The sequence below is a fragment of the Lactuca virosa genome, chromosome 3 (assembly GCF_052849685.1).
Source record: "Lactuca virosa cultivar CGN04683 chromosome 3, Lactuca_virosa_CGN04683_v6, whole genome shotgun sequence".
Classification (NCBI taxonomy): domain Eukaryota; kingdom Viridiplantae; phylum Streptophyta; class Magnoliopsida; order Asterales; family Asteraceae; genus Lactuca; species Lactuca virosa.
In genome coordinates, this window is record NC_136428.1 from 96417774 (window position 1) to 96442136 (window position 24363).

Consider the following 24363-nt stretch of genomic DNA (forward strand, 5'->3'; position numbering starts at 1 on the left):
TACTCTTTTATTTATGATTTTCAGTCGTTCAAAATATGAAAATTGTAACTTTAGCATATTTTAATATTTTTACTAAGTTATTTTATATACAACATTTTTTATCCATATATAAAACAATGATATGCTTTTTATGTATAATTGTATATTATAAAACTCATCTAAAATAGAAATCGTTTATATAGATAAAAAAAATACTATATATTATGTGCAAATCAGTTATCTTTTTTCTAAGTCTTTCATCCATACATCCCCCGCCCCAAGAAAAAAAAAATGGTGTCTAGACGTGGGATACACAAAATAATTGAGTTAACCAAGTATGCGTTTAATGCATCCTTTCAAGTTGTCGCTTCCAACTGTTTGGTCAAATGTCTAGCTGCGGTCAAAGAATAAGTTTCTTTTAACAGACTGCCAAATCATGAAACAACATAAGAACCATTCTGCAACCATGGTTCTTGTCTTCTTGAACCCTTAACAGTATTTGAAAGGTCACACTGACCCTTAAAGTATTAGAGATCAAACACATTATCTGATTATCTTAAACAAGGATATCTTTGTCAAAAAACTCATAACCTTTTTAGATAAAAAGTTATTATCAGTGGATTGAATGCACCATACATACCTGTTAACTGTTTGATATAATGTCTATAGCTTAAAAGTTATTTAAAGGGTTTTCAAAAAAAAAAAAAAATCTTTAGATTACCAAAACCTGTAACCAAGCATGCAAGCATGATCCACAGAAGCATAACAAGATTTAATTAGGAAATATATATATATATATATATATATATATATATATATATATATATATATATATATATATATATATATATATATATATATATCAATTTTGTATTTTTTTCTAAAAAATACAAGTACCAAATTTTGTAATTACTCGTAGCCATGAAGTCTATGCATGGTGAGTTTCTGGATCTACCATTTCGAAGCTGACAACTGTTTGAAAAAAGTCTACATGATGTAAAATTTGCAACGATGGAGTCTAAAGAATTGTCGTCTCCATGAGGAAGGAAAAAAAGTGGAGGTATTAATGAGAAGCTTTTAGTAGGTGAACATGGCACATTTACTGATTTGCATGTTAGCTAAGCTAAGGATGTGGTGCAGTTGAGAGCTCAATCAATGAAAATAATGGTACATTACATTTTTTTTATTTCTTCTTCATCCCTCATTCATATATGGGTCCCTTACTCTCATGTGATCTTGTTCATATCTTTAGCAATGTCGGCAGCTAGCAGCCTCCATTGCCAAACTGTACTCAACACTCATTATATATACACATTACTAGTAACTGATCCAAGTACTCACTCAAAACTGAGGCTTTTTTAGAAACCTTATCACTCTATCTTATATTCTTATATGCCTATAATAAAGTAATGCAGGTTTATTCAGTCTGTAGGCCTGAAACCCTTTTGGGATTCTTGCTGATTTTAGTTTTTTCAGGGAATTTCTGTTATGGTTATGACAAGGTTGTGGAGGTAGTTGGGATTGGAGAATGTACTGATTGTAAGGACATTAATATCAAGAGCAGCCATGCTTTATCAGGTAATCTTTAATTACTCATTGCTGCTAGAGTTACAGTACAAATTAATGTTTTTCTGAATCAAAATGTTATGCAAATCGCTAAATGGAGGCAAACAATTGGACTTGTAAAATTAAGTGCTAGATGCAACAAATAGCAAAATTAGTTTCACTTATTTGTGTATTGTAGCATCGACTGTAGTTTCATTTTTTTTTCTTATTAAAGCATTCCCTTTCAAAATTCCATTTGTTTACTGCATTCTACTTTCAATTTCTTTTCTTATTAGAACATAGTACTTTGAAAAAACTATCTACTTATAACATATAACAACGAAAATTATTTTATATTTGAATAATATTACTATAACTCGGTAGATTTTTCAAAATACAATGTTGTAAAATGAAAAAAAGAATATGAAACGAAGGCGCTATAATAAACAAATCAATGAAAGTATGTTTATAACTTCATTTAACCCTTTATTTGATCGGATAAAATGATAGTAAAAGTGTATATGTTTGGTTTTGTTTCAGGGCTTAAAGTAACGGTTGACTGCAAGCTTGAGAACGGGATGCTCAAAACAAAAGGTGTGGGAGAGCTGGATGGTGAAGGGAACTTCAAGATCTCTCTTCCTCAAGAGATCTTGAAAGATGGGAAGTTGACAGAAGAATGTTATGCGCAACTTCACAATGCAGCAAATAAACCATGTGCAGTTCATGATGGTTTAGAAGCCACCAAGATCACTTTCCAGTCAAAATCCGACCAAAAACACACCTTCCAACCTGTTGGAAAACTTAAATTCTCATCAGCAGTGTGCACTTCTAAATTCTTCTGGCCTTATTTTAAGTATCCTCCCCTACCAACACTACCACCTTTGCCCAAAACACACCCATGGTTTGGCCACCATTTTCCTCTTCCTCAATTTCCACCAAAGGTTTATCCATCATTCCCATTTCCACCAAACACACCATCACCTACTCCTGTTTATGACCCACCGGTTGTTGAGACTCCCCCTGTTCCAGTATACAATCCTCCTCCGGTTGTTGAACCACCACCAGTTTACAATCCTCCTCCGGTTTACAATCCACCACCTGTTTACAATCCTCCTCCTGTTTACACACCAACACCAAAGCCAGAACCACCAGTAGTCAAGCCTCCTTGTGACCCAAAACCAAAGCCAGAGCCACCTGTCTACAAACCTGCTCCCATTCCAGTTTATAAGCCAAAGCCAAAGCCCCCAGTCTACAAGCCTGCTCCCGTCCCAGTTTACAAGCCAAAGCCAAAGCCAGAGCCTCCGGTCTACAAGCCTGCTCCCATTCCGGTTTATAAGCCAAAGCCAAAGCCACCAGTCTACAAGCCTGCTCCCATTCCAGTTTACAAGCCAAAGCCAAAGCCTCCGGTCTACAAGCCTGATCCCATTCCAGTTTATAAGCCAAAGCCAAAACCGCCTGTTTATAAGCCTGCTCCCGTTCCAGTTTACAAACCAAAACCAAAGCCACCCGTCTACAAGCCTGCTCCAGTTCCGGTTTACAAGCCAAAGCCAAAGCCGCCAGTCTACAAACCGGCTCCGGTTCCGGTTTACAAGCCAAAACCAGAGCCACCGGTTTACAAGCCTGCTCCGGTTCCGGTTCCAGTTTACAAACCAAAGCCAAAGCCGCCAGTCTACAAACCTTCCCCTGTTCCAGTTTATAAGCCAAAGCCTGAGCCACCGGTCTACAAACCTGCCCCTGTTCCAGTTTACAAGCCAAAGCCAGAGCCACCGGTCGTCAAGCCTCCTTGTGACCCAAAACCAAAACTAGAGCCACCTGTCTACAAGCCTGCTCCCGTTCCTATTTACAAACCAAAGCCAGAGCCGCCGGTCTACAAGCCTGCTCCGGTTCCAGTTTACAAACCACAGCCAAAACCGCCTGTTTATAATCCTTCTCCTGTTCCGGATTACAATCCGACACCAAAATCACCATTGCCTCCGGTAATAGACCCACCTTCACCAAAGAAACCTTGCCCACCATTTTCTCTCCCAAAGCTTCCTCCTTTGCCCACCATTCCTCCAAAGTATTTCCATCATCACCCCATCCTAGGGAATCATCATCCTTTGCCCACCATTCCTCCAAAATATTTCCACCATCCCATCGTAGGGGATCTTCCTCCCCTACCTCCTAAGTACTCTCATCCTTAATTAAGACTTTGCATGCTATCAACAAACAAATAAAGACTTCATGATTGGAAACAATTTTAGAAGATTATGCATAGAGATTGATAGATCCGGCAAAGCGATTAGGATTTCGTTTGTGCATGAATTGAATGTGTATCATGTGAAGATATTCAATGGGGTTTGTAAAGTTTCAAGTTTGCATTTATATTGTATCGATTGAATCAATAATTGTACTTTTAACTAAAAGAAGTTATTATTTAAAGTTGTGTCTACAAATATTGTAAGCCTTTTCCACGTTAATTTTCTGTGTCATTTTTTTTTTGTTTTTAGTTGATTGCTTGCGTAACAATAAGAGTAGTGAAGTTATTAAAAGCCATGACATCAGATTAATAGAGAAGAATTCGAGATGCCAAAGCTTGAAACTTTCAATTGTGCCTTGAATTGAGGAGGAAAGTGTAATATAGCTAATTAGCAATACTACGTAAACTACCACCAATTACAAATATATACAAAAAATATATTATAACACGTGCATTATAATACGTAAAGGGCAAAATCGTAAATAACTCCTAATATACAATCCCAGTTCAACAAACCCCTCCTACATAAAGGTAACCGCACGATGCTGTCACGTGTCCATACGAACAGTTGAGATTCACTTGCTGAGTTGATCTACCGTCATAGTCGACTATATAATTACACCTTGTGTTTTTTACTGTGTGTAAAAGTGTAGAAACGCGGCGAAAGTAATTAAGGGCAAAATCAACGATGGCAAATCCTAGGGTTTTCTTCGATATGACCGTCGGCGGTTCACCGGCCGGCAGGATTGTGATGGAGCTGTTCGCTGACACAACTCCAAAAACCGCCGAGAACTTCCGTGCACTCTGCACCGGTGAGAAAGGAACCGGTACTTCCGGCAAAAACTTGCACTACAAAGGATCCTCATTCCACCGTGTGATTCCCAATTTCATGTGCCAGGGCGGTGATTTCACCAGAGGTAACGGCACCGGCGGTGAGTCCATCTATGGTAACAAATTCGCCGACGAGAATTTCAAAAAGAAGCACACCGGTCCGGGAATCCTCTCCATGGCCAATGCCGGTCCAAACACCAACGGATCTCAGTTCTTCATCTGTACGGAGAAAACCGAGTGGCTCGATGGGAAACACGTCGTGTTCGGAGAGGTTGTTGAAGGAATGGACGTCGTAAGGGCGATCGAGAAGGTTGGATCTGGAAGCGGAACCACCTCTAAGCCCGTCGTTATTGCCGATTGTGGTCAACTTTCTTAGATTCATATCTATTTCCTGTTTTTAATTTCTCAATTTTGATTTAATTGTGTCCATCGTATCGACTATCATGGTGGTGTTATCTAGGGTTTTGTACTGGTTGTGTTAAGGGTTTATATCTAAGTTGATGGTTAATGATGTGAACTACTTGGGATGAAATAAAATTAAGTTTTCCAATTCCTTTGTTTGACCCGAGATTTTGTACAAATCCTTTGTCTATGGGACCGGTGATTTTGAACACCATTCCATGATGGCTCTCTTTAAAATAAAAATAAAACAAAAAGTTACCATGACAGATGCACCCTTGACCAGTTGACCCTCCTACATGTCCTTGACAATTCCAAATCATCAACACTACAAATATTCTCTCAACTGAGGCAAAGACTTTGGAGTGCCACGCTTTAAATTATAGTAACCTTGTCCTAGTTGTAATTTGGAGTTGGTTGAGAAGGAGAATGCTGAGTTGAATCCTATTGATAGCGGAATCCGAGTAGCAGATTGTTCTTCTTGAGCAATAGAAAGTGGAAGCTGTTTACCAAATGGAGAAGAAGGCTGTAGCAATGATGACAACTAATTCCAAAGAGCTGGATAGTTTCAAAGCCGAAGCCGAGATTGTGAGTGAGCGTTTAGACGGCCTTCAAAATAAACAAGTGTTGGAACCAATGTTTTAAAAACCGGTTTGAACCGGTCCGTTGGACCGGAAATCGGAGAGGGAGCGGTTCAACTATTATCGGTTTTACGTCGATTTCTGAACCGGGTTGAACCGGCCGGTTTGTAGAAAACCCAGTTGAACCGGTTAAACGGAACAAAAATACATGAAAAAGAAGATTTGCATAATAAAATTTGGTGATTTTTTTTTCAAATTTATTTAGATTTCTCTAAATAAAAACTTATAGTAAATGTTATAAAGTTTTTTGATGTGTCTTATTTATCTAAAACTAAATTTTGTTTCAGTACTATACTTTATTTTCTTTTTGACGTATATTGATTGATATAAAACACTAAAATTTATGTTTATGTATTATTTTAATGTATTTGAATTGATCCACAACTTATTTTTATATGTATTTTTAATGTTTGAACTTGTAAATGTCAATTCATGATTTATATATGAATGTATGTATAGGAAAATTAGAAAAAAAGATGAAAATTATAGAAATCGGTTAACCCAACGGTCGAACCGGGAACCGGTCACCATACCGGTTCAACTAAAAAACCGATTTTAAAACATTGGTTGGAACACGCATCGAGTATGGTCTTCACAAGGGATTTATAGAAATGGAGAGTAAGGCTTGGTGCGCCACAGCTAGCTGAAAAACTAGCTTATTTTTCGAGTTTTTTTAGTTGGCGTTTGATAAGCCAAAAAACTAGTTTAAGATAACTTTTAAGTTAGCTTTTAAAAAGCTACTTGGAGTAGCTTTTTAGGAGTTTTTTTTACAAACTTCTCAAATATACCCTTAATTAATTATAAAAAACTTATTTTGAAAAATACCCTTTTATGTAATTTTATATCTTTCAGCTAGCTTATCAGCTAGTTTTTACCAAACATTCTTTTTTATCGGCTAGCTTATCAGTTAGCAGCTAACTTTTTAACCGTCAGCTAGCTTTTCAGCTATCAGCTAGTTTTTCAGCTACCAGCCAAACGCAGCCTAAATATTTGTATGATGTCGCTACAATTGTACCTGTATATTCCTACCCTGGTGCTAGTGGTCATATCTAAAATTGGTTTGCATCTCTAGTTGCCGAAGATTTTTCATTTTTAAGAGATTTGAAATCCGATGTTATTGGTGTAAGAACTTGTTCGCGTTGGGGGTCGAGTCATTGGTCACTGGTAAGGTAAGTGGCAGCGATGATGAAGTGAGTTGAGTACTTGTTTTTATCTTTTAAACATGTTAGATCTATCTTTTTATAAGTATGATAACCAAGGATTTATTATTATTATTTTAAATGTCACGTTACTACAAGTTCAATTTTTATAGAACTATACAAATTTTATGAAAGAAAAGCATCAAACACAAAAAAAAAAAAAAAAAAAAAAAAATCAATCAATATGTATGAAGGAAAAGCATCAAGCATTATAACTACTAGCAATGTTTTGAAAACCGGACCGGACATCGAACCGGATGTTTTACCGGGTCGATGGTTCAACTGGTCTGACCGGTTGGACCGGTCTTAAAAACCGGAAAAACCGGATATATATATATATATATATATATATATATATATATATATATATATATATATATATATATATATATATATATATATATATATATAAACAAAGAATTTGGGATAATAAATTTTTATAAGAAATTCAAATGTTTATTACTAAGTCCAGAAAGTGTCACTGTGTTGTGTTATGTGTAAAGGAATAAATTATATTTGTGTATATGTATATTAAATATACGAAGTGTGTTTGTGTTTTATATATGTATATTAAGTTGTGTAAAAGAAAATCTAAGTAAACATATATAATATATATTTAATATTTAATGTGTATGCTGTGTAGTGTAAAGGAGTCGCATATCTTTAAAATATGGAATAGTTACATTTAAGGAATCCCACATCGGTGGGTGATAAAGAAATAGAAGGCAAAGTGAGTAAATAAAAGGAAGCATTATCAGATTTTTGTGGAACAATCTAAGGGGTCGTTTGATAGTTGCTGACTGAGAAAGTGTTGATTGGAAAATGTCTGTCTGAGTAATAAATTCTGACTGAGAAAGAAATCATGTTGTTTGATTGTACATCTGACTGAATGTGCTGACCGATACAAAATGACCATTTTACCCTCGTGCTCTTAATAATAATAATAATAATAATAATAATAATAATAATAATGTATACAAAAACTTCAGCAAAATAGACATTAAATATATTATTTTAGAGATTAAAACACAAAAAACCATCTAGCTTGGTGGTAAACACCATTGTTTGTATATGAGAGACCCGAGTTCAATTCTGTAGCCTCCCATTTCACTTGTTGAACCTTGAATTTTTATCAAAGGGCAAGGGTATTATTGGAAAGTTTTGCTTTCTTTCTCAGTCAGTCTTCTCCCAACTCCTTTCTCGAGTTAGATGGCCAAAATTGGATTACCAAACAGATTTTGCTGACCGAGTCAGCCAAAAACGTCTGACTTGACTAGGTCAGACGCGTATCAAACGGGGCCTAAGTATCATCGGCTGCCTCTTTTTGGGCCGGCTAGCTCTTTTGGGCTGGATACAAGAATTTTTTTTCTTCAATAAACCGGATTTAAGAGTCGGTTGAACCAAGCCGGTTTTTTACGGTTTTTAAGTAAACCGGCGGTCTTTTACGGTTGGGATTGCAAGCGGTTTTTTGGGGATAAAAAACCGGTAACCTTGCCGGTTCCCGGTTGAACCGGCCGGTCCGGTCCGGTTTTCAAAACACTGAATACTAGCCATCAAAACAATTCAATAGAAATTCAATTAGGAACCAAGGCAAAGAAGGGCATATAAAATCAGGTAGACACTAGCCCATCTGAAATCACTATGCAGTGATCGATCCCATCAAGTAATTTTTACGGTGTCATATGATTGGCATCTCTTTTAAACAATTTGTCAAACATTACGCGGACGCCAATTAAAATAACTACTGAATTTGTGACCTTTTAAGGGTTTTATACTAGCTTTATGATCTTTTATCTAGTTACAAGATACATTATGGTTAATATTTTAACGGGGTTTTTACTATGACGGTTTTTATGTGAATTTTGGCTTGAATGACGATCACTTTGATCAACTTGTTTCCGGAGCAAAGACGAGCGAACCCATCTAATCGAATACCAACAACATAAATAATCATCGCAATTAGCAATTACGACTAACATATGAAACAAACACACCAATATGTTGTATGAAATCGATACTAGCCTTGAAATTGATTGAAGCTTCCTTTGTAGAAACCGACTTAAAAGATTGATACTATGAAATTGATAGGTTCGATGCTTTTATAGAAATCGGTTTGGAGGGAAAACTTAGCGTGCGTTTGGTTGTAGAAATCTTTCCGGTTTTCTAGGAAATTTTTTTCAAGAAAAAACGGAAATTTTGAAAACGCGTTTGTTTCGTTCAGTTTTCCAAAGCTTTCTAAGAAAATGAAAATTTCCAGTTTTCCAAATTGTATGTAATTAGAAAAGCGAGTTTTACAGTTTTCTAAAGTTTTCCAAAATTTTAAGATAAAAAATGAAAACTCCACCGCTTCCTACCAAACGCGTTTTCTAAAATTTTCATTGAAAACTAAAAATGAAAACTCAACTCTATTTTCTAAAAATATTTTCTTAGAAAATGAAAATATTTTTCTACAACCAAACGCACCCTTATGTTGCATTTAGTTGCGGAAAAATGGACCGTTTTCCGGAAAAAAATTCCAAGAAAAATGAGAATTTTGAAAACGCGTTTAATTCGTCTATTTTTCTAAATTTTTCACGGAATATGAAAATTTTCCGTTTTCTAAAATTACAAAGAAGTTGGAAATTTTTGGAAAACCGATAATCATTGTTTTTCATATTTTTCTAATTCCAAATTTTTTCTAAAATATAAACACACACCTACTCCCACCCACCCACCTCTACCTACCCCCACATTAACACCCACAACCCACCACACCCCTACCTACCCACACCCACCCACTCCCACTCCCAAACCTACCCCCACAAACACACACACAAACACACACATACACACACACACATCCCCACCCACACCCACACCCCCCCAAACACACACACACACCCACAAACACCCACCCACCCCACCCCCACAAACACACCCCCACACCCACACCTACCCACCCTGTAACATCTGGATTTCCAGGTATCATAAATTGAGTATTCATTTTTTAGTCAAGGAGAGGGACTCGACGAGTCGGCGAGTCGACTCGACGAGTCCGCGCTGTGGACAGAAACCCTAAATCTTTGGGCCTGTGCCCTATTTAAGGGTCCTTATGGCCTTCATTTGCGGCCACTCATACCCTTGAGAAACCCTAACGAGCCAGAGAGCTTAGAGAGGGAGAGAGTGGGCTAATTTCACCACCATAGTGCATTCTTGCAAGGAAGGAAGGAAGATTCAAGCTAGGCTGTTTAGAGGGGGCTCAGAACTTCTTCTATTTCATCAAAGGCTTCTGTTTGAGGTATGAATCCATGCCTATTTTCGTGTATATAGTAGATCTCTTGAATCTAGGGTTTCTTTACCCTTTCTTTAGTTGGAATATGGAGCTTGAGAAGTCCCATTGAGGAATAGACTTTAGATATGGACCTTGAGAGGTCCAAAGTGTCCCAACAACCAAGCTTTATGCTGTTACATGAGGATATTGAGCTTAGGACTCCATTTTTATAGCTATTTCATCAAATAGAGCTATATGTGCGATGCATGAACGTAAAGTTCAGACCTTTACGTGACTTTTGGGTGTTAGAAGGTCAGATCTATAGGTTAGAGAAACAGATCTGACCTCAGAAGGTCGTTTGAGCATTCTCATGGAAGAAACTCGCCGAGTCCATGAGAGGACTCGACGAGTCGGATCGTGTTGCACCACGATTCGTGATCAGTGGTAACCCGTCGAGAGAGAGGTTAACTCGATGAGTCGAGTAAGGCCTTAGGAGGATTCAGAGGACACGCATGGACTCGCCGAGTCCATGAGAGGACTCGACGAGTCGGATCGTGTTGCACCACGATTCGTGATCAGTGGTAACCCGTCGAGAGAAAGGTTAACTCGATGAGTCGAGTAAGGCCTTAGGAGGATTCAGAGGACACACATGGACTCGCCGAGTCACCCGAGTGCACTCGACGAGTCTGGTCAAAGTTGGACCGTTGACTAGGGTTGACTTTTAGGGTTTGGTCAACATTTGGACATTGGACTATTGGAGGGGTAAAATGGTCTTTTCCCCTTCTGAGAGAAGATAGGGAGGAACTGGTCTAGCTTTTGAGAGTCGTATTAATTAGAGATAATTACTTTATGTGATTAGGCGGAGGCTAGATCAGTGATTCGAGTTCGATACTTTCCGAGATTAACCGAGGTGAGTCTTCTCACTATACATTACCTAGAGTGGTAACTATGTGCAGACCGGAGGGTCTTATGTGTTATGTGTATGTTTGAGTTTATGTGAATTGTGATATATGTATGCTATGGTTATATAGACCGGACCGGAGGGTCCAACGATTTAGACCGGACCAGAGGGCCCAACGATTTAGACCGGACCAAAGGGTCCAACGAGTTAGACCGGACTGGAGGGTCCAACGAGCTACGGGACTGGAGGGTCCCGCTGAGACACATTGACCAGAGGGTCATACCGAGTTATAGCCTCGAGTGGCTTATGTGTTGTATGTGGTATTTTGGGGAACTCACTAAGCATTTATGCTTACCGTGTTATGTGATATGTGTTTCAGGTACCAGCGAGGATCGCGGGAAGGCGTCGGCATGATTTGTACACACTGGCAGAAGATTATGCGTTGAGATTCTGGGATATGTTTTATTATGATGACATTTGATACATGAGATTTTAAGAATATTATATGAGTTTTATTATGTTGAAAAATGAAAAATTGTTTTAAATTTACATCGTTACAAGTTGGTATCAGAGCCTTGGTTTGAGGGATTCGGATGCACCTTCGGGCGTATCTGAACTCAAACTAAGGATTTGAGAAATTTTTCATAAAAGAAACAATTTTTCTAAAAGAGTAAAAGATTTTTTAGAAAAGCAGAACGGAGCAGTGAAGCCCTAATGGGCCCAAAAGCCCAAACATGTGACTAATGGGTGTAATAAACCCTAATTGACCTAAGGAAAACCCTAATGGGCTTAAGGACATGGTTTTGGGCCTATTGGGCTAAGATGGGATTAAAAACCCTAATATTGGATTTATGGGCTTGGACTTATCGGGACCCACATTTGGGCCATTAGAATGAAATTGTGTATTAAGCCCAATCACACCATGAGTTATTTAGAAGAGTGATGGACTTAATGGATTTAGTCCTTAATGGGTTAAGTGAGAAACACTTAACCCTAATCGTCATTTTATGAGAAACCCTAATTTCACGTGGGTTATTGTTGGGCCTTTCTGTTGGGCCTTTCTATTGGGCCTTGATGATTGGATTATTAATGGGCCATCCAAGATCAAGCAAATGGACTAGGATAATTAATGGGCTTTGAGGTAAGGACCATATGAGGAGTTGGACCCAATTTGGAAAATTGGGCCATAGTTTGGGCCTTTATGATTATGTGATATTGGGTCATTAGAATGTTGAATATTGGACTGGACCAAATGGTTGGGCCTTATGGTAAAACCTTGTAAAGGTTTGGGCCCAATTTGGAAAATTGGGCCATGTGTTGGGCTTTGACTCATAGTTGACTGTTGGGCCTTTGGATTTGACCTTGGGCTTGAATAAAGCTAAGTTAGGGGTAAAGTAGTATTTATCCCCAAGTATGTAATTATGGTTATGTGTTGGAACCCAATTATTAATTGGGTGATGTTTTGATATTGACAGTTCGGGAAGCTATCATCCAGTAGCTGGATTTGTGTCTACGGGACTTCAGCAGTGTGAGGTGAGTTACCTTCCAGTAGAAGTGGGTCTACGGCCACAATGCCGGCCCACTAGCAGGAGTTGTTTGTTAGATGATTGTCTTTGTGATAATTATCTGGTATGTCGTTATCTATTATGTTTGTGTGCTAGCATGCTTTGTGATACATGTTAGTAGTAGTAGGGGTGAAATAGTCCCCGGGCACCAGTTGAGAGATACCGAAGGGGTCGTCAGAACCCATGCATGCCTAGCAGTATGTTTATGATATGTTATATGTGATAGTGGTAGTAAGAGGGGAATAGTCCCCAAGTTCGGTTGTTAGGACCGAAGGGTAGGTCGGGCACCCCAGATATGCCTGACAGTATGATTGTGATATATTATTGTGTGGTAGTGGTAGGGGTGAAATAGTCCCCGTTGCCGGTTGAGATAGACCGGAGGGTAGGTCGGCACCCCAGAATGGCTTGACACGGGTAGGTCAGCACCCCAGAATGGCTTGACGCGGGTAGGCCGGCACCCCAGAATGGCCGTACCGGGTAGGTCGGGCACCCCAGAATTGTCCGGCAGTATGTATGCTATGTGATTGTATGGTATGTGGTATGATGGGGGGAACTCACTAAGCTTTGTGCTTACGGTTTTCAGTTTTGGTTTCAGGTACTTCGTTTTCAAAGGAAAGGAGTCGGCTCTGATATGGTTTTATGATTCTATATTTTGATTATTGACACTCTGGTTTTGATATGAGATATTATTATGAACATTTTTATACTGATGGTTTTATGTAATAACTTAATTAAAAACGAAATTTTTGGCCTGTATTTTTGGGATGTTACAAGTTGGTATCAGAGCCTTGGTTTGAGGGATTCAGGCACACTCCCGGGTGTGTCTGAACTCAAACTAAGGACTTGGTATGAAAATTTTCAAAAGTAAAACCCTTTTATAAAAAGAAGTTTGAAAAGAATGTGAAAAGAGAAAAGAACAAGGTGTGTGATGCGTGCAATCAGCCGAGCTCAAGTAAGTTTTCCCTAAGATACCCATACATGTTATGATGTGTTATGTTATGTTATGATATGATTATGAGAACTGCATGCTAGATTAGGGCTAAGGATCTAGGAGGATGCCTTATATGCCTATCATATGTGTTTGTAGACTTGCATGCTAGTACTGATCAGTCAGTGATAGGATAGCTTGTTTAGGTTATGCCTGATTGTATGAGCCTTTGAATTGCATGTACAGACTCCTGATTAGAGGATAGAAAGGTTTGATTGGAGTATGATGGTTAGATTTTCCATTGTCCGAATGCTGCTTGCTTTGTGCTTTGTAGGACTCTTAGTAATGTGAGCTAGCTATTAAGTGAATATGCTAAGTCACATGTGACACAGGCTGCATAATCTCAGAGTGATACATTTGACCCTATTGCGCAGCTCTCGTTTGAGTCTAACCGTTCTAGGGTATTTCTTTTAAGAAAGGAGAAGAAAGCAAGATGTTAGGCTACTATGATGCAGATTATGTTGGTGATGTCAATACACGTAGATCAACCACATGTTACTTGTTCATGTTGGGATCTAGTGTGGTAACTTGGTGTAGTAAACGACAACCTACAGTCTCGTTATCGACAACGGAAGCAGAGTATAGAGTTGCTGCAATGGCAGCTCAGGAGTGTGTATGGCTGGTACAATTGCTAAAGGATCTTAAACAGGAGGTGAACTATAGTGTACCATTGTTCTATGATATTTTATCCTCTATACAACTTGCTGAGAATCCCATGTTCCATGCCCGAACCAAGCATATCGAGGTACACTATCATTTCATTTGTGAAAAGGTGTTACAAGGTGACATTGATCTGAAATATATGAACACCACAAATAAAGTTGCAGATTCCTTGACAAAAGGTTTGGCCAGCAAGAAGTTGTTTGAGTTCTGTGATGCTATGCAAATAGTTAAATTAGGTGTTGAGGGGAAGTGTTAAAAGTACAACACCTAAATGCATTGGTACAACACCTAAATGCATGTGCAGGAGTTACTTGGTTATTTTTATGTGTATTTCTTTCTGATCAATTTTCAGCTTTTAGTGAGTAGTTACTTTATTGGTATAAGTTACCTTGTAGTTGTCAGTTTCTTTTCTCGTGTAAGCCTCATAAGGCATGCTTTATTCAGTTGTTTCACGTTAATGCAGAAGTAGTTTTCCTTCTTGTTTGTGCTTTCTTGTGTAATCTTACGGTCTGTAAAAGTGTGTGTTCTTTTAGCCTTCAAGTTTAACAATAAATAAAAACAGAAGAAATAACGAAATTTGAAGATTAGCTTATGCAACAAATATGCATGGGATAGTGCTTGCTGTCTGTCCTTATCTTGATGTTGAAGATAATTGAAATTTTTAGGCGAGAAATGTTGAAAATAGTTGTCCATTGCAATATTTGAGATTACCCCAAGACAATAACAATATATAAGATGCTACATGTCCATTACACCATGATTTCGATACACAAGGATCCTTCCAAAATTAATTAAACTTGATCGAGTCGCTCAACATCTCATATTCATAAATAAAAGGGTTTACAAACAAATTTTAAAAATACTGAAATAAATAATCTAAACAGTCATTCTCTGATATTGATTTGAAAGAAGTAACTAAATTGGGTTTCTTTTTATTTTTTTCCTGCAAGAAAAGATGGTTTATCTCGCAAGCAGTCCCCATGTGGAGCAAGTGAAGGCTTTCGACATACATATTCATGTTAACTAAGGAAGAAGTATCATTGAAGTCCACTAGTAATGATCGCACCCCTGTCTTAGGATTATAAACTTGGAACCCATCCGAGACATCGTCCAGCAACAAATCACCGCTGTTGCTCAGTTCCAAAACTTTCGTTACCCCAAATCCAACTTGATTTGCTCTCGATTCAAGAACCACAGACCAAGAATCATCTGCATCTCTCCTCACCCAAACCCAACTATCATCGCCAACAATAGTAATCACAGCTAGAGAACCTTGGATGGTTGCTAGTCTTCGGGTTTCCCAACAAGGTTTTGGCAAGGCAATCATGCCAAAAACATGAGTCCTCAAATCCAATGTCATTATATAACCAACTTCTACTTGTTCTGAATCAGGAAAACAACGTCCTACCACCCAATGCAATACCCCATTGAGATAAACCGACCTTGATAACGATTTAGAATACAAAGGCATAGGGGAAACAATAGGACGCCAAGCGCCCGTTTTCAAGGCGTAAACAAATGAACTTTCTCCTTTTCCATTTCCATTAATGGGTATACTCACAATCTTGTTATCATCGGTGATTGGGTCGAAACCAAACCCGATCCCCAATCCATAAATGCATCTCCGGGGACAATCGGGCAGGGTTAGTTGGCGCATAATTGAAGGGTTCCATAGACTAATTACACCATCTTTACAACCAAGCAGACACAAAATTCCATTACATGAACCAACAATATTGATATTTCTGTGTGGAAACTTGACTGCTGTTATACCAATGTATCCACGCAATGGCAATTGGTCTTCTGCATGTAATGTACAAAAGACGTCATCGCCATATTCTTTTATGTAGTTATGTCCAACAAGGTGTGTGAAGGCGAGTCTTTGTGGGGATCGAGAAGTGTGCCTGCGGATGAAACCGGGGCTATCAATACAAGAATGTAATGATTTGGAGACTGATCTAAATTGGAGGAGGGATTTGGGTGGTAGTCTTGTCAAGATTTCAACCATCAACTCTTCACATAGATTATCTAACATTCTGTAATTCTGCATTTTCCAACAAGATAGAAATTAGTTGTAGGATACAATCAAAATCATTGGGAAAACGAACTTGCCCATTCCTCTTTAATTGTCTCTAAACTTGCAATTCTATTACATCGTTCCTCTTTAATTGTAAATTATTAAGTTTTTTGCTACTGCATTCTTGATACAGCAACCTTACCTGTCCTTGACGACCATTGAAGTTGCATTTCATTTGTGAACTTTGCTGATATTCATAGACAACCACTCTAGATATTCTTGAAATAATACTGGAATAGTGGAACTATATATTTTTTTTAATAGGCATTATAAAGTGCATTTATGCATTAGTGCAGTTCATATATATGCATTCTTTGTTAAATTTAATTCTATTAGATTTTAGGACCAAATCAAAATCTTCACTCACCTATTATTTATGTTAATTGTTGTAAATTATGGTGTTTTTCATACGTAGTATTATTTAAGGAGATATATTAGATGAATTTGCATAAATGGGAAGTAAAAGTACTCATCCCATATCAGCGGTGACTTTGAAAATAAGAGTGGGGAAGGTTCTTTAAAATGAACTAATTCAATCAAATAAAATAGGGAAGCAAAACTACGCCCAAGGGTTTTGATCACTATACAGTGGCACCCAAATTTATGTTTAGTGGTATCAAGACTCGACAGACTTGTATAATTGTTTTGCATGAATTTTTTGGTTGTACTTGATAAAATAAAAAAAAAAAAAAAAAAAAAACATTTCGGATATCCAAATCCGTATCTGAAATTTTGGATATCTAAAATCAACTATCCGAAATTCAGATATCTGAATTTCGGCTATCCAGTTTTTAACCCCCTTAATTTTACTATGTGGTTTTGTATAATTCTTTCCAAGATTACACTGATGGTAAGTAAAAGTTTATCTATTTCTTAAAAATGTTTTTCGTTGCTTATTTTGCTCTTCTTTTGACATTATATATATATATATATATATATATATATATATATATATATATATATATGACTCACTGAATCTTTACAACATAAACAAACTCAAAGAAAATCAATATAAAAAAATACTCCCAAGCCAAGAAAATCACATGGTAAATATATCGCATATAGATACCTCAGAAAAATTGAATCTTTAAAACTTAAACAAGTTATTATCATCACAATTTTAACCGGCCAAGAAAACCAAACTTTAAAAGTGTATATCTAAAATAGATAACTTAGAAAATTGAATCTTTTAACACCTATACAAACTATTATCATCACAAAACTAACTGGCCAAGAAAATCAAACTTAAAAAAAAGTATGAAAAATCACTCACAACTTTAACAAGCCAAGAAAATCACATGATAGGGACATAAACAAATAACTCACAAAAATTGAATCTTTAAAACCTAAGCAACTTATTATCATCATAACAAATTTGACAGGCTAAGAAAATCAAGCTTTAAATGGTATAAAAAATCGACTCACAAATTTAACAAGCTAAGAAATCACATGGTACGGACATATCTCATACAATGACTCAAAAAAATCGAACCTTTAAAACCTAAACTAATTATTATCATCCCAAATTCAACAAGCCAAGAAAATCAAACTTTAGAAGGGTATACAAATTCGCTCACAGAGAAGAAGATATGTGAAGGGTACAAAAAAATTGAATCTTTAAACGTCGGCAAACAGTTTCTGGCTGTCGAGCACATATCGACGATGTATATCTACAATCATTCTTATTTTAAAAAAAAAATCCTTTCCAAGATTACAATCCTACAACATGCAAAATCACAAGTTAACCACACAATACTAATAAAGTTAACATCTTTTTCGTCGTCGTATTTTTCTATTAGCGATACTAATTTAGTATTCTATTTTCACATACGAATATATGGCATATAGATAGCTCAGAAAAATTATATCTTAGCCTAAACAAATTATTGTCCTCACAAATTTATCGAGCCAAAAAAATCAAACAGGGCATAAAAAAATCACTAACCGGAGAAGAGGAACGGTGAATACTAATAAAGTTAACATCTTTTTCGTCGTCGTATTTTTCTACTTGTAACTAAAGATCCTAATTAGCAATACTAATTTAGTAGTCTATTTTCACATACGAACATATCGCATATAAATAACTCAGAAAAATTATATCTTAGCCTAAACAAATCATTGTCCTCACAAATTTATCGAGCCAAGAAAATCAAACAGGGTATAAAAAAATCACTAACCGGAGAAGAGGAACAGTGAATTGGACTGCGATCAAGAAGAAGGCTGTATTCAGAAAGATCGGATGAGTGGGGACAAGGGACTACTGCGAAAGGGATAGATGGTAGACCATCCAGATACTTATGAGGCAGAACAGACCGATTCACGGGAACATAGATCCAGTTTAGCTAATGCAACACGGGAAGAACTTGATCAGATCGCGTCGCTTACGAATGCTCCTCCAGCTTGATGCAGGGAGAAATTTGTACAATAGTGGGAGGACGGTAAATGTAAGGGTCGGTGCAAGGCTTTATAGGACTTATAATGCGTCCGTAGGTTTCACTAAATGGGCTGGCCCGTTATTTGTTTAAATTGGAAAACCAAACTTAACTAGAAGCTAATTGCCAATATACTTACGAGATGGACAATAAAATTTGAGTAAACTAACGAATATAATCGAATGTTTGAATAAAAAATGATTATTTTTTTAAAATTTACAAATATGATCACTAAATCTGGAATTAAGTCATTCCGGAGTAGTAAAGTTAATTTCAAAGTTTGCGGACATTGGCTTCCGAAATCTGGCGCCGTACATTCCAAACTGACACAATCAATCTTTGAAAAGCGTATTCAAGAACATACATATTGGACTAACATTCCGGGCTGCGTATAAATATTCTGGATTTCCATTGTATATTCTGATCTTTGTGTATTGTACATTCCTGACGCCAAATACTAGTGTTTTTTTTTCCACATATCATGTGTATTCCAGCTAATTTTCATTCACTTACAGCCAAATATTCTTAATTGTGTTTTATAATTATTTCAAAATGAGTTTCTCAGATAGTGATTATTCTTAATTGTGTTTTATAATTATTTCAAAATGAGTTTCTCAGATAGTGAAAGCTTTGCTGACTTGTATGATTACTTACATAACCTCTAAAGAACGAACCCTCAAAGTTACACCAATATCAAAAAAGATGTTATGAATTGTTTTCAATTATGTTTTGACTTAAAAGTGCCTAAGTTTTCAAAATTTGTTCGGTTTAGTCCTTGCGGCGAATTTTGGTGCGTTAGCGCCCAACATTTGGGCTCTTTTTTGTCAAAAACGCCATTTAGCAGGTCATCCGGTAACATTCGGTGACACACCTCTCATTCACTCTCGTTATCTTTTCCGTTTCTTCTGTTTCATTTCCGTTAGACATCGAGAACACAAATACCCATCACATTTACACCAAAACGGACGTCTGCTCTGTTTCTCCACAAAAATCATCATTGTCACCCATATTTCTCTCCATTTTCAAAGCATTTTAGGGTTTGATTGTTATCAGAAGCTCGAGTAAAGAAGAAGACGATAATCAGTGTTGATAGTGTAAGTTAAGTAAAGAAGAAGATCATCACAGGTAAGGTATTTACAGTTTTGGACTAAATTTTGATTTTTTTTCCTTTGATCTCTTAGTTGAAATGACGTTATGTAACCTTGATTTTATGCAAGAGTGAAGAATGGCTTCATCAGAGGAAGAATGACCCATTTGCTGTTTTGAACGAACCTTTTGTTGGTTTGAACGAGATGGACTTTGAACTACATGGTATTTACATAGACCATGAAACAGAGGATGAGTTCGTGACCATACTAGATAAGTGTAAGGATAATTTCTTGAATGTATTGCTTAATGATGCTAATCTTCGTAATGCAAGTTAGTCTGATAAAATGAGAGCACGAGTATATCATGAAAATGATTGGCAAAGTGATAAAGATGATGAGGAAGAAGTACAACCTAAGTATAGGGTTCATGATCCCAACATCGGATGGGACAAGATGGAACCAAAACTTGGTGATATATTTGAATCCGTTGAGCAACTTAAATTCTGTTTTGCAAACTATGATGTGTCCCATGGGTATCAAATATATTTTGCCAAGTGTGATAGTGTTAGAATTGTTGCAAAATGTGGGAAAAGAAATGAAGACAACAAATACCCTTTCAGATTGCATGTTGCTTAGATGTACAAGGAAAGGTCATTACAAATCAAAACAATGACTAGGATCCATAAATGCTCTAGGTCATTCACGTTTGGTTCAATTGTGTCTCCTGAATGGATTGGGAGACATTACATGACTAAGATTGCAAACAAGCCAAAGCTTAAGCTTAGGGAGATGATAAGTGATATTAAACAGACATTTAGATGTGATGTGTCTATTGGCCAATGTAGGAGGGAAAAAAAGGCAAAAGAGTTAATTGAAGGAAAGTTCACTGAGCATTATGCAAGAATATGGGACTACTCCTGTGAGCTTTTAAGATCAAACCCTGGGTCTACTTGCAAGGTTAGTGTCATCAACAACCCTGATGGAAAGAGCTATTTCCACGGATTTTGTATCTGTTTTAAGGCTTTAAGTAGTGGATGGAAAAGTGATTGTAGAAAAGTGATTGGTTTAGATGGATGCTTCTTCAAAGGTGAGGTGAAAGGTGAACTGTTGACAACAATTGGAAGGGATGCAAACAACCAAGTCCATCAAATAGCTTGGGTTGTTGTAGATGTGGAGAATAAACCTAATTGGACTTGGTTTTTGGAGCTCATACATGATGATCTAATGTTGGATGGTGGTAGAGGGTTGGTTATCATATCATACATACATAAGGTACTTTTATTTGCTATGTTTTGTATTAATATACTATATAATTGAAATGTTTTATATTAATATACAATGTACTTATATGTTTCAGGGCTTGTGGGAAGCTGTGAAAGGCATTTTGCCACATGTGGACCACAGCCAATGTGCTAGACACATTTATGCAAACTTCAAGAAGGCTTACACCGGATTAGAATTCAAAAGACTTTTTTGGGCTTCAGCAATGAGTTGTGTAGAAGGAGACTTCAAGAAACATATGGGTGAAATAAAGAAGCTTAGTCCTGGTGTATATGAGTATTTTATTTCCAAACAGCCTAGAACTTGGTGTAGAGCTTACTTTACTTCAGGGTTTGCATGTGAAGCAGTTTGAGAATGGAATCTTAGAATGCTTTAACTCCATCATAATAGAAGCTAGGAAAAAGCCTTTGATAAGAATGCTTAAGGAGATAAGAATCTACATAATGGATAGGTTTGCTCACATGACTGATAAGTGTAACAAATGGAAGTCCAATGTGTGCCCAAATGTGTTGAAAAAAATGAACCTTTTTGGGAAGTATATGAGGTATGTATTATTTAGCCAATTACATTTTTATTTTATAAATCAATGCTCTTATGTTAATGTTTTTAAATTTATGTGTCACTTTTCGTTTTTGGATGGTTATTCATAGCCAAGGTTCAGTGTTTGAAGCTAGGTTCAATTATGAAAGTTTCAAGGTAGACTTAGAGGCCATGACTTGTACATGCAGGCTTTGGGGTCTTTTGGAATCCCTTGTGTTCATGCAAATGTTGCCATTAAATATGTCCATAAGACAGCTGATGGATATGTTAATGAATGCTTCTTAAAAGACAGGTTTATGGAATGTTACCAAACTAACATAATGCCTGTCGATGGGAGAAATTTATAGGAACAAAATCCATTCCAAAAGCATTTTCCACCAATATCTAGGAGAATGCCAGGAAGACCTACCACCAAAAGGAGAAGACATTCAAGTGAAAAAGAGACCAAGTTTGCTACTGCAAGAGTTAAAGTAGCCAGAGCTGTGAGGTGTAACGCTCTGTTTCGAATCATTTTCCCATTGTGGGGTGGTTATCAAGGAGTGAAATTATCAAACTTAGAACCCTTGAAGAATTGAGTTTGGGCTCATTTGTATGTGGATGATGCAGTTTGGATGATCCGGGTTTTTGGTTTGTGTTTTGGAGCCCATGGGTATCGGTAAAGGTGTTGGTTCGGGACTTTTATGAATTTTGGATTTTATTTCGGTTGGTTTTCAGGCTAAATAAATTTAATTGAAGTGTAGGACTTCTCGTTACCTTTTCGTGGATATAAAGAACGTCAAAAACGTATAAGGGATGCAAAAGTTATGACCATTTGAAGTTAGAGGGGTGTTAGGCCAAAACGGATACGCATGGCATACCACGTAGGAACGCATGGCGTTCAAAAAGGAATTTGGACACAGGAGCATTTGGGACCGCCCTGCGTTCCCCAAGGGAACGCTCTGCGTTCGTCAGGCCATATTAAAACCCTAATTTAGGGTCTTGGACCCTATTTAAAGACCTTAACTCACATCCAACCCTTATTTCCTTCGGCCTCCATCCTCTCTAACCCTAAGAACGAAATCCTAGCCTCCATTTGAGTGATTATTGAGCTTCAAAGTGATTTATGTGTGTTTTTGGTGCTTGAGGAAGAAGAAGGAACTTCTTGAAGAGTCATTGCTTGACTTGGAGCTTTTGGATCCAGGCTTTGTGCACCTTGATCTATCTTCTGGAGGTATAAAGTCTTAACCTTGACAACTATTTCATGTAGATCTAGCTAAGTGGTATTTTTGTTATGGTTTTGGTCCTTTTGAGGTGGTTCTTGTGAGTAGAAGTTACTCCAGAACCTTTGAGCTTCATAGTTGGTCCTTGTTGTGGTTATGGAATCATAAAGTTTGGATCTTGATGGGTGTAAACCTTCCATGCATGATTTGGTAGTCATTTTATGAAGTTTGGGACTTAGGGTTTTGATTTGGGTCCCATTGTGTTATGATAAGTCATAAAGTTGGAAACTTTATGACTTAAGAAGTCCCTTGAAATCAGATCTGGAAGTTTGGATTGAGGTCTTAAGGTATTAAGAAAATTTTAAGACATTTTGGGGTGATTTTGACCTTTGGGTTTCATCTTTGGTGTTGGGCTTCATTAAGCCATGCAAAGGCTTAAAGCCTCCGACTTTATGGATCAAGTCACTCTTATTTTGCTATTCTGAGGTTTTGGACGTTTGGCTTAAAGGATTAAGTCATTGGAATGACTTTTGGGTGGCCGCCGGGAACGTCTTGCATAACACTGGGGAACGCCGCGTGCTCCGGCTATGATGTTGTTTTTGGACCGGCGACGTACACCGTGCGTACGTCTGATCAGATGAGAATTGGGCTTTTTGGACTTGGACTCTTTTGGTATGGTTTTCGGTTGGGTTGAGTTGTTTCTTTTGGGCGTAGTTGTCTTGGGCCCTATTACGTTATCAGGTTTTTGGCTGATAATTATTTTGAGAAGGCCTATAATGGGTTTGGGCCTAGTTTGAAAAATTGGGCCATGGGTTGGGACTTGGGTAGTTGTTGGTATTTGGGCTTTTTGGATTATTATGTTTGGGCCTAAGTCTTGGTCCAAACTAGGTAAGAGGTAAATTGGTCATTTACCCTAGTAATGGATTTATGGTTATGGATTAGAACCCACATGTTAATTGGGTGTTGTTTTGATATTGATAGTTTGGGGATCGGTCAGCCAGCAACCAGGGATTTTCTGTGTGTTTCGGCAGTGTGAGGTGAGTCTTCTCACTATATCCATGGGTCGAAGGCACCAATGCCAGCCCATTACGTGTTATGTAGTATGCTAGTTGTCTCTGTGATACCTGCATGGGAGACCCCGGGGGGAGCCCATGGCAAGTGGATATCAGACCATGGGGGGAGCCCATGGCATTCCAGGTAAAGACCATTGGGGTGGGGGGGGGGGGCTGGCATTCCAGGTAAAGACCATGGGGGGAGCCCATGGCATACCAGATAAAGACCATGGGAGGAGCCCATGGCAACTATATGTATGTTGCATAATAATCTGTGGTTGTATGTTGTATGGTATTTTGGGGAACTCACTAAGCTTTGTGCTTACGGTTTTCAGTTTATGTTTCAGGTACTTCAGTTTTCTAAGGAAAGAGTGATGATGTATTGAATCGAGTAAGAAATGAATCAGAGTAAGTATGAATCCGAGATTGAACACGAGTTGTAAATATGATCTTGTTTCAGCTCTATTATGCTCTCAAAGTTTTACAGAGTAAAA

General features: G+C 37.5%; 4 protein-coding genes across 5 annotated transcripts; 3 read left to right on the forward strand and 1 right to left on the reverse strand.

Annotated features, from left to right (window-relative positions):
- The first annotated feature begins 1297 nt into the window (after window positions 1–1297).
- LOC145166229 (uncharacterized) lies at window positions 1298–3945 on the forward strand. The gene is made up of 2 exons (XM_079085170.1): window positions 1298–1557; window positions 2065–3945. Exons 1-2 carry the CDS (start codon window positions 1389–1391, stop codon window positions 3705–3707), a joined length of 1812 nt encoding a protein of 603 aa, XP_078941296.1. The 5' UTR covers window positions 1298–1388; the 3' UTR covers window positions 3708–3945.
- A 391-nt stretch (window positions 3946–4336) lies between these two features.
- On the forward strand, window positions 4337–5144 carry LOC145166230 (peptidyl-prolyl cis-trans isomerase-like). The gene has a single exon (XM_079085171.1). The coding sequence runs from the start codon at window positions 4452–4454 to the stop codon at window positions 4968–4970; it is 519 nt and encodes a 172-aa protein (XP_078941297.1). The 5' UTR covers window positions 4337–4451; the 3' UTR covers window positions 4971–5144.
- Window positions 5145–14960: 9816 nt separating this feature from the next.
- Window positions 14961–18703, reverse strand: LOC145166231 (F-box/kelch-repeat protein At3g06240-like). Of its 2 annotated transcripts, none has more exons than XM_079085173.1 (2): window positions 18455–18703; window positions 14961–16244 (listed from the first exon to the last, which is right to left on the reverse strand). In XM_079085173.1, the coding sequence occupies exon 2, from the start codon at window positions 16233–16235 to the stop codon at window positions 15054–15056; it is 1182 nt and encodes a 393-aa protein (XP_078941299.1). In that variant the 5' UTR covers window positions 16236–16244; window positions 18455–18703; the 3' UTR covers window positions 14961–15053. The 2 variants fall into 2 exon arrangements, with proteins under 2 accessions (XP_078941299.1, XP_078941300.1); XM_079085174.1 differs by lacking the exon at window positions 18455–18703 and adding an exon at window positions 18223–18427.
- Window positions 18704–20544: 1841 nt separating this feature from the next.
- LOC145163846 (uncharacterized) lies at window positions 20545–21430 on the forward strand. The gene is made up of 2 exons (XM_079082595.1): window positions 20545–21069; window positions 21155–21430. The coding sequence occupies exons 1-2, from the start codon at window positions 20545–20547 to the stop codon at window positions 21428–21430; spliced, it is 801 nt and encodes a 266-aa protein (XP_078938721.1).
- The last annotated feature ends 2933 nt before the right edge of the window (window positions 21431–24363 follow it).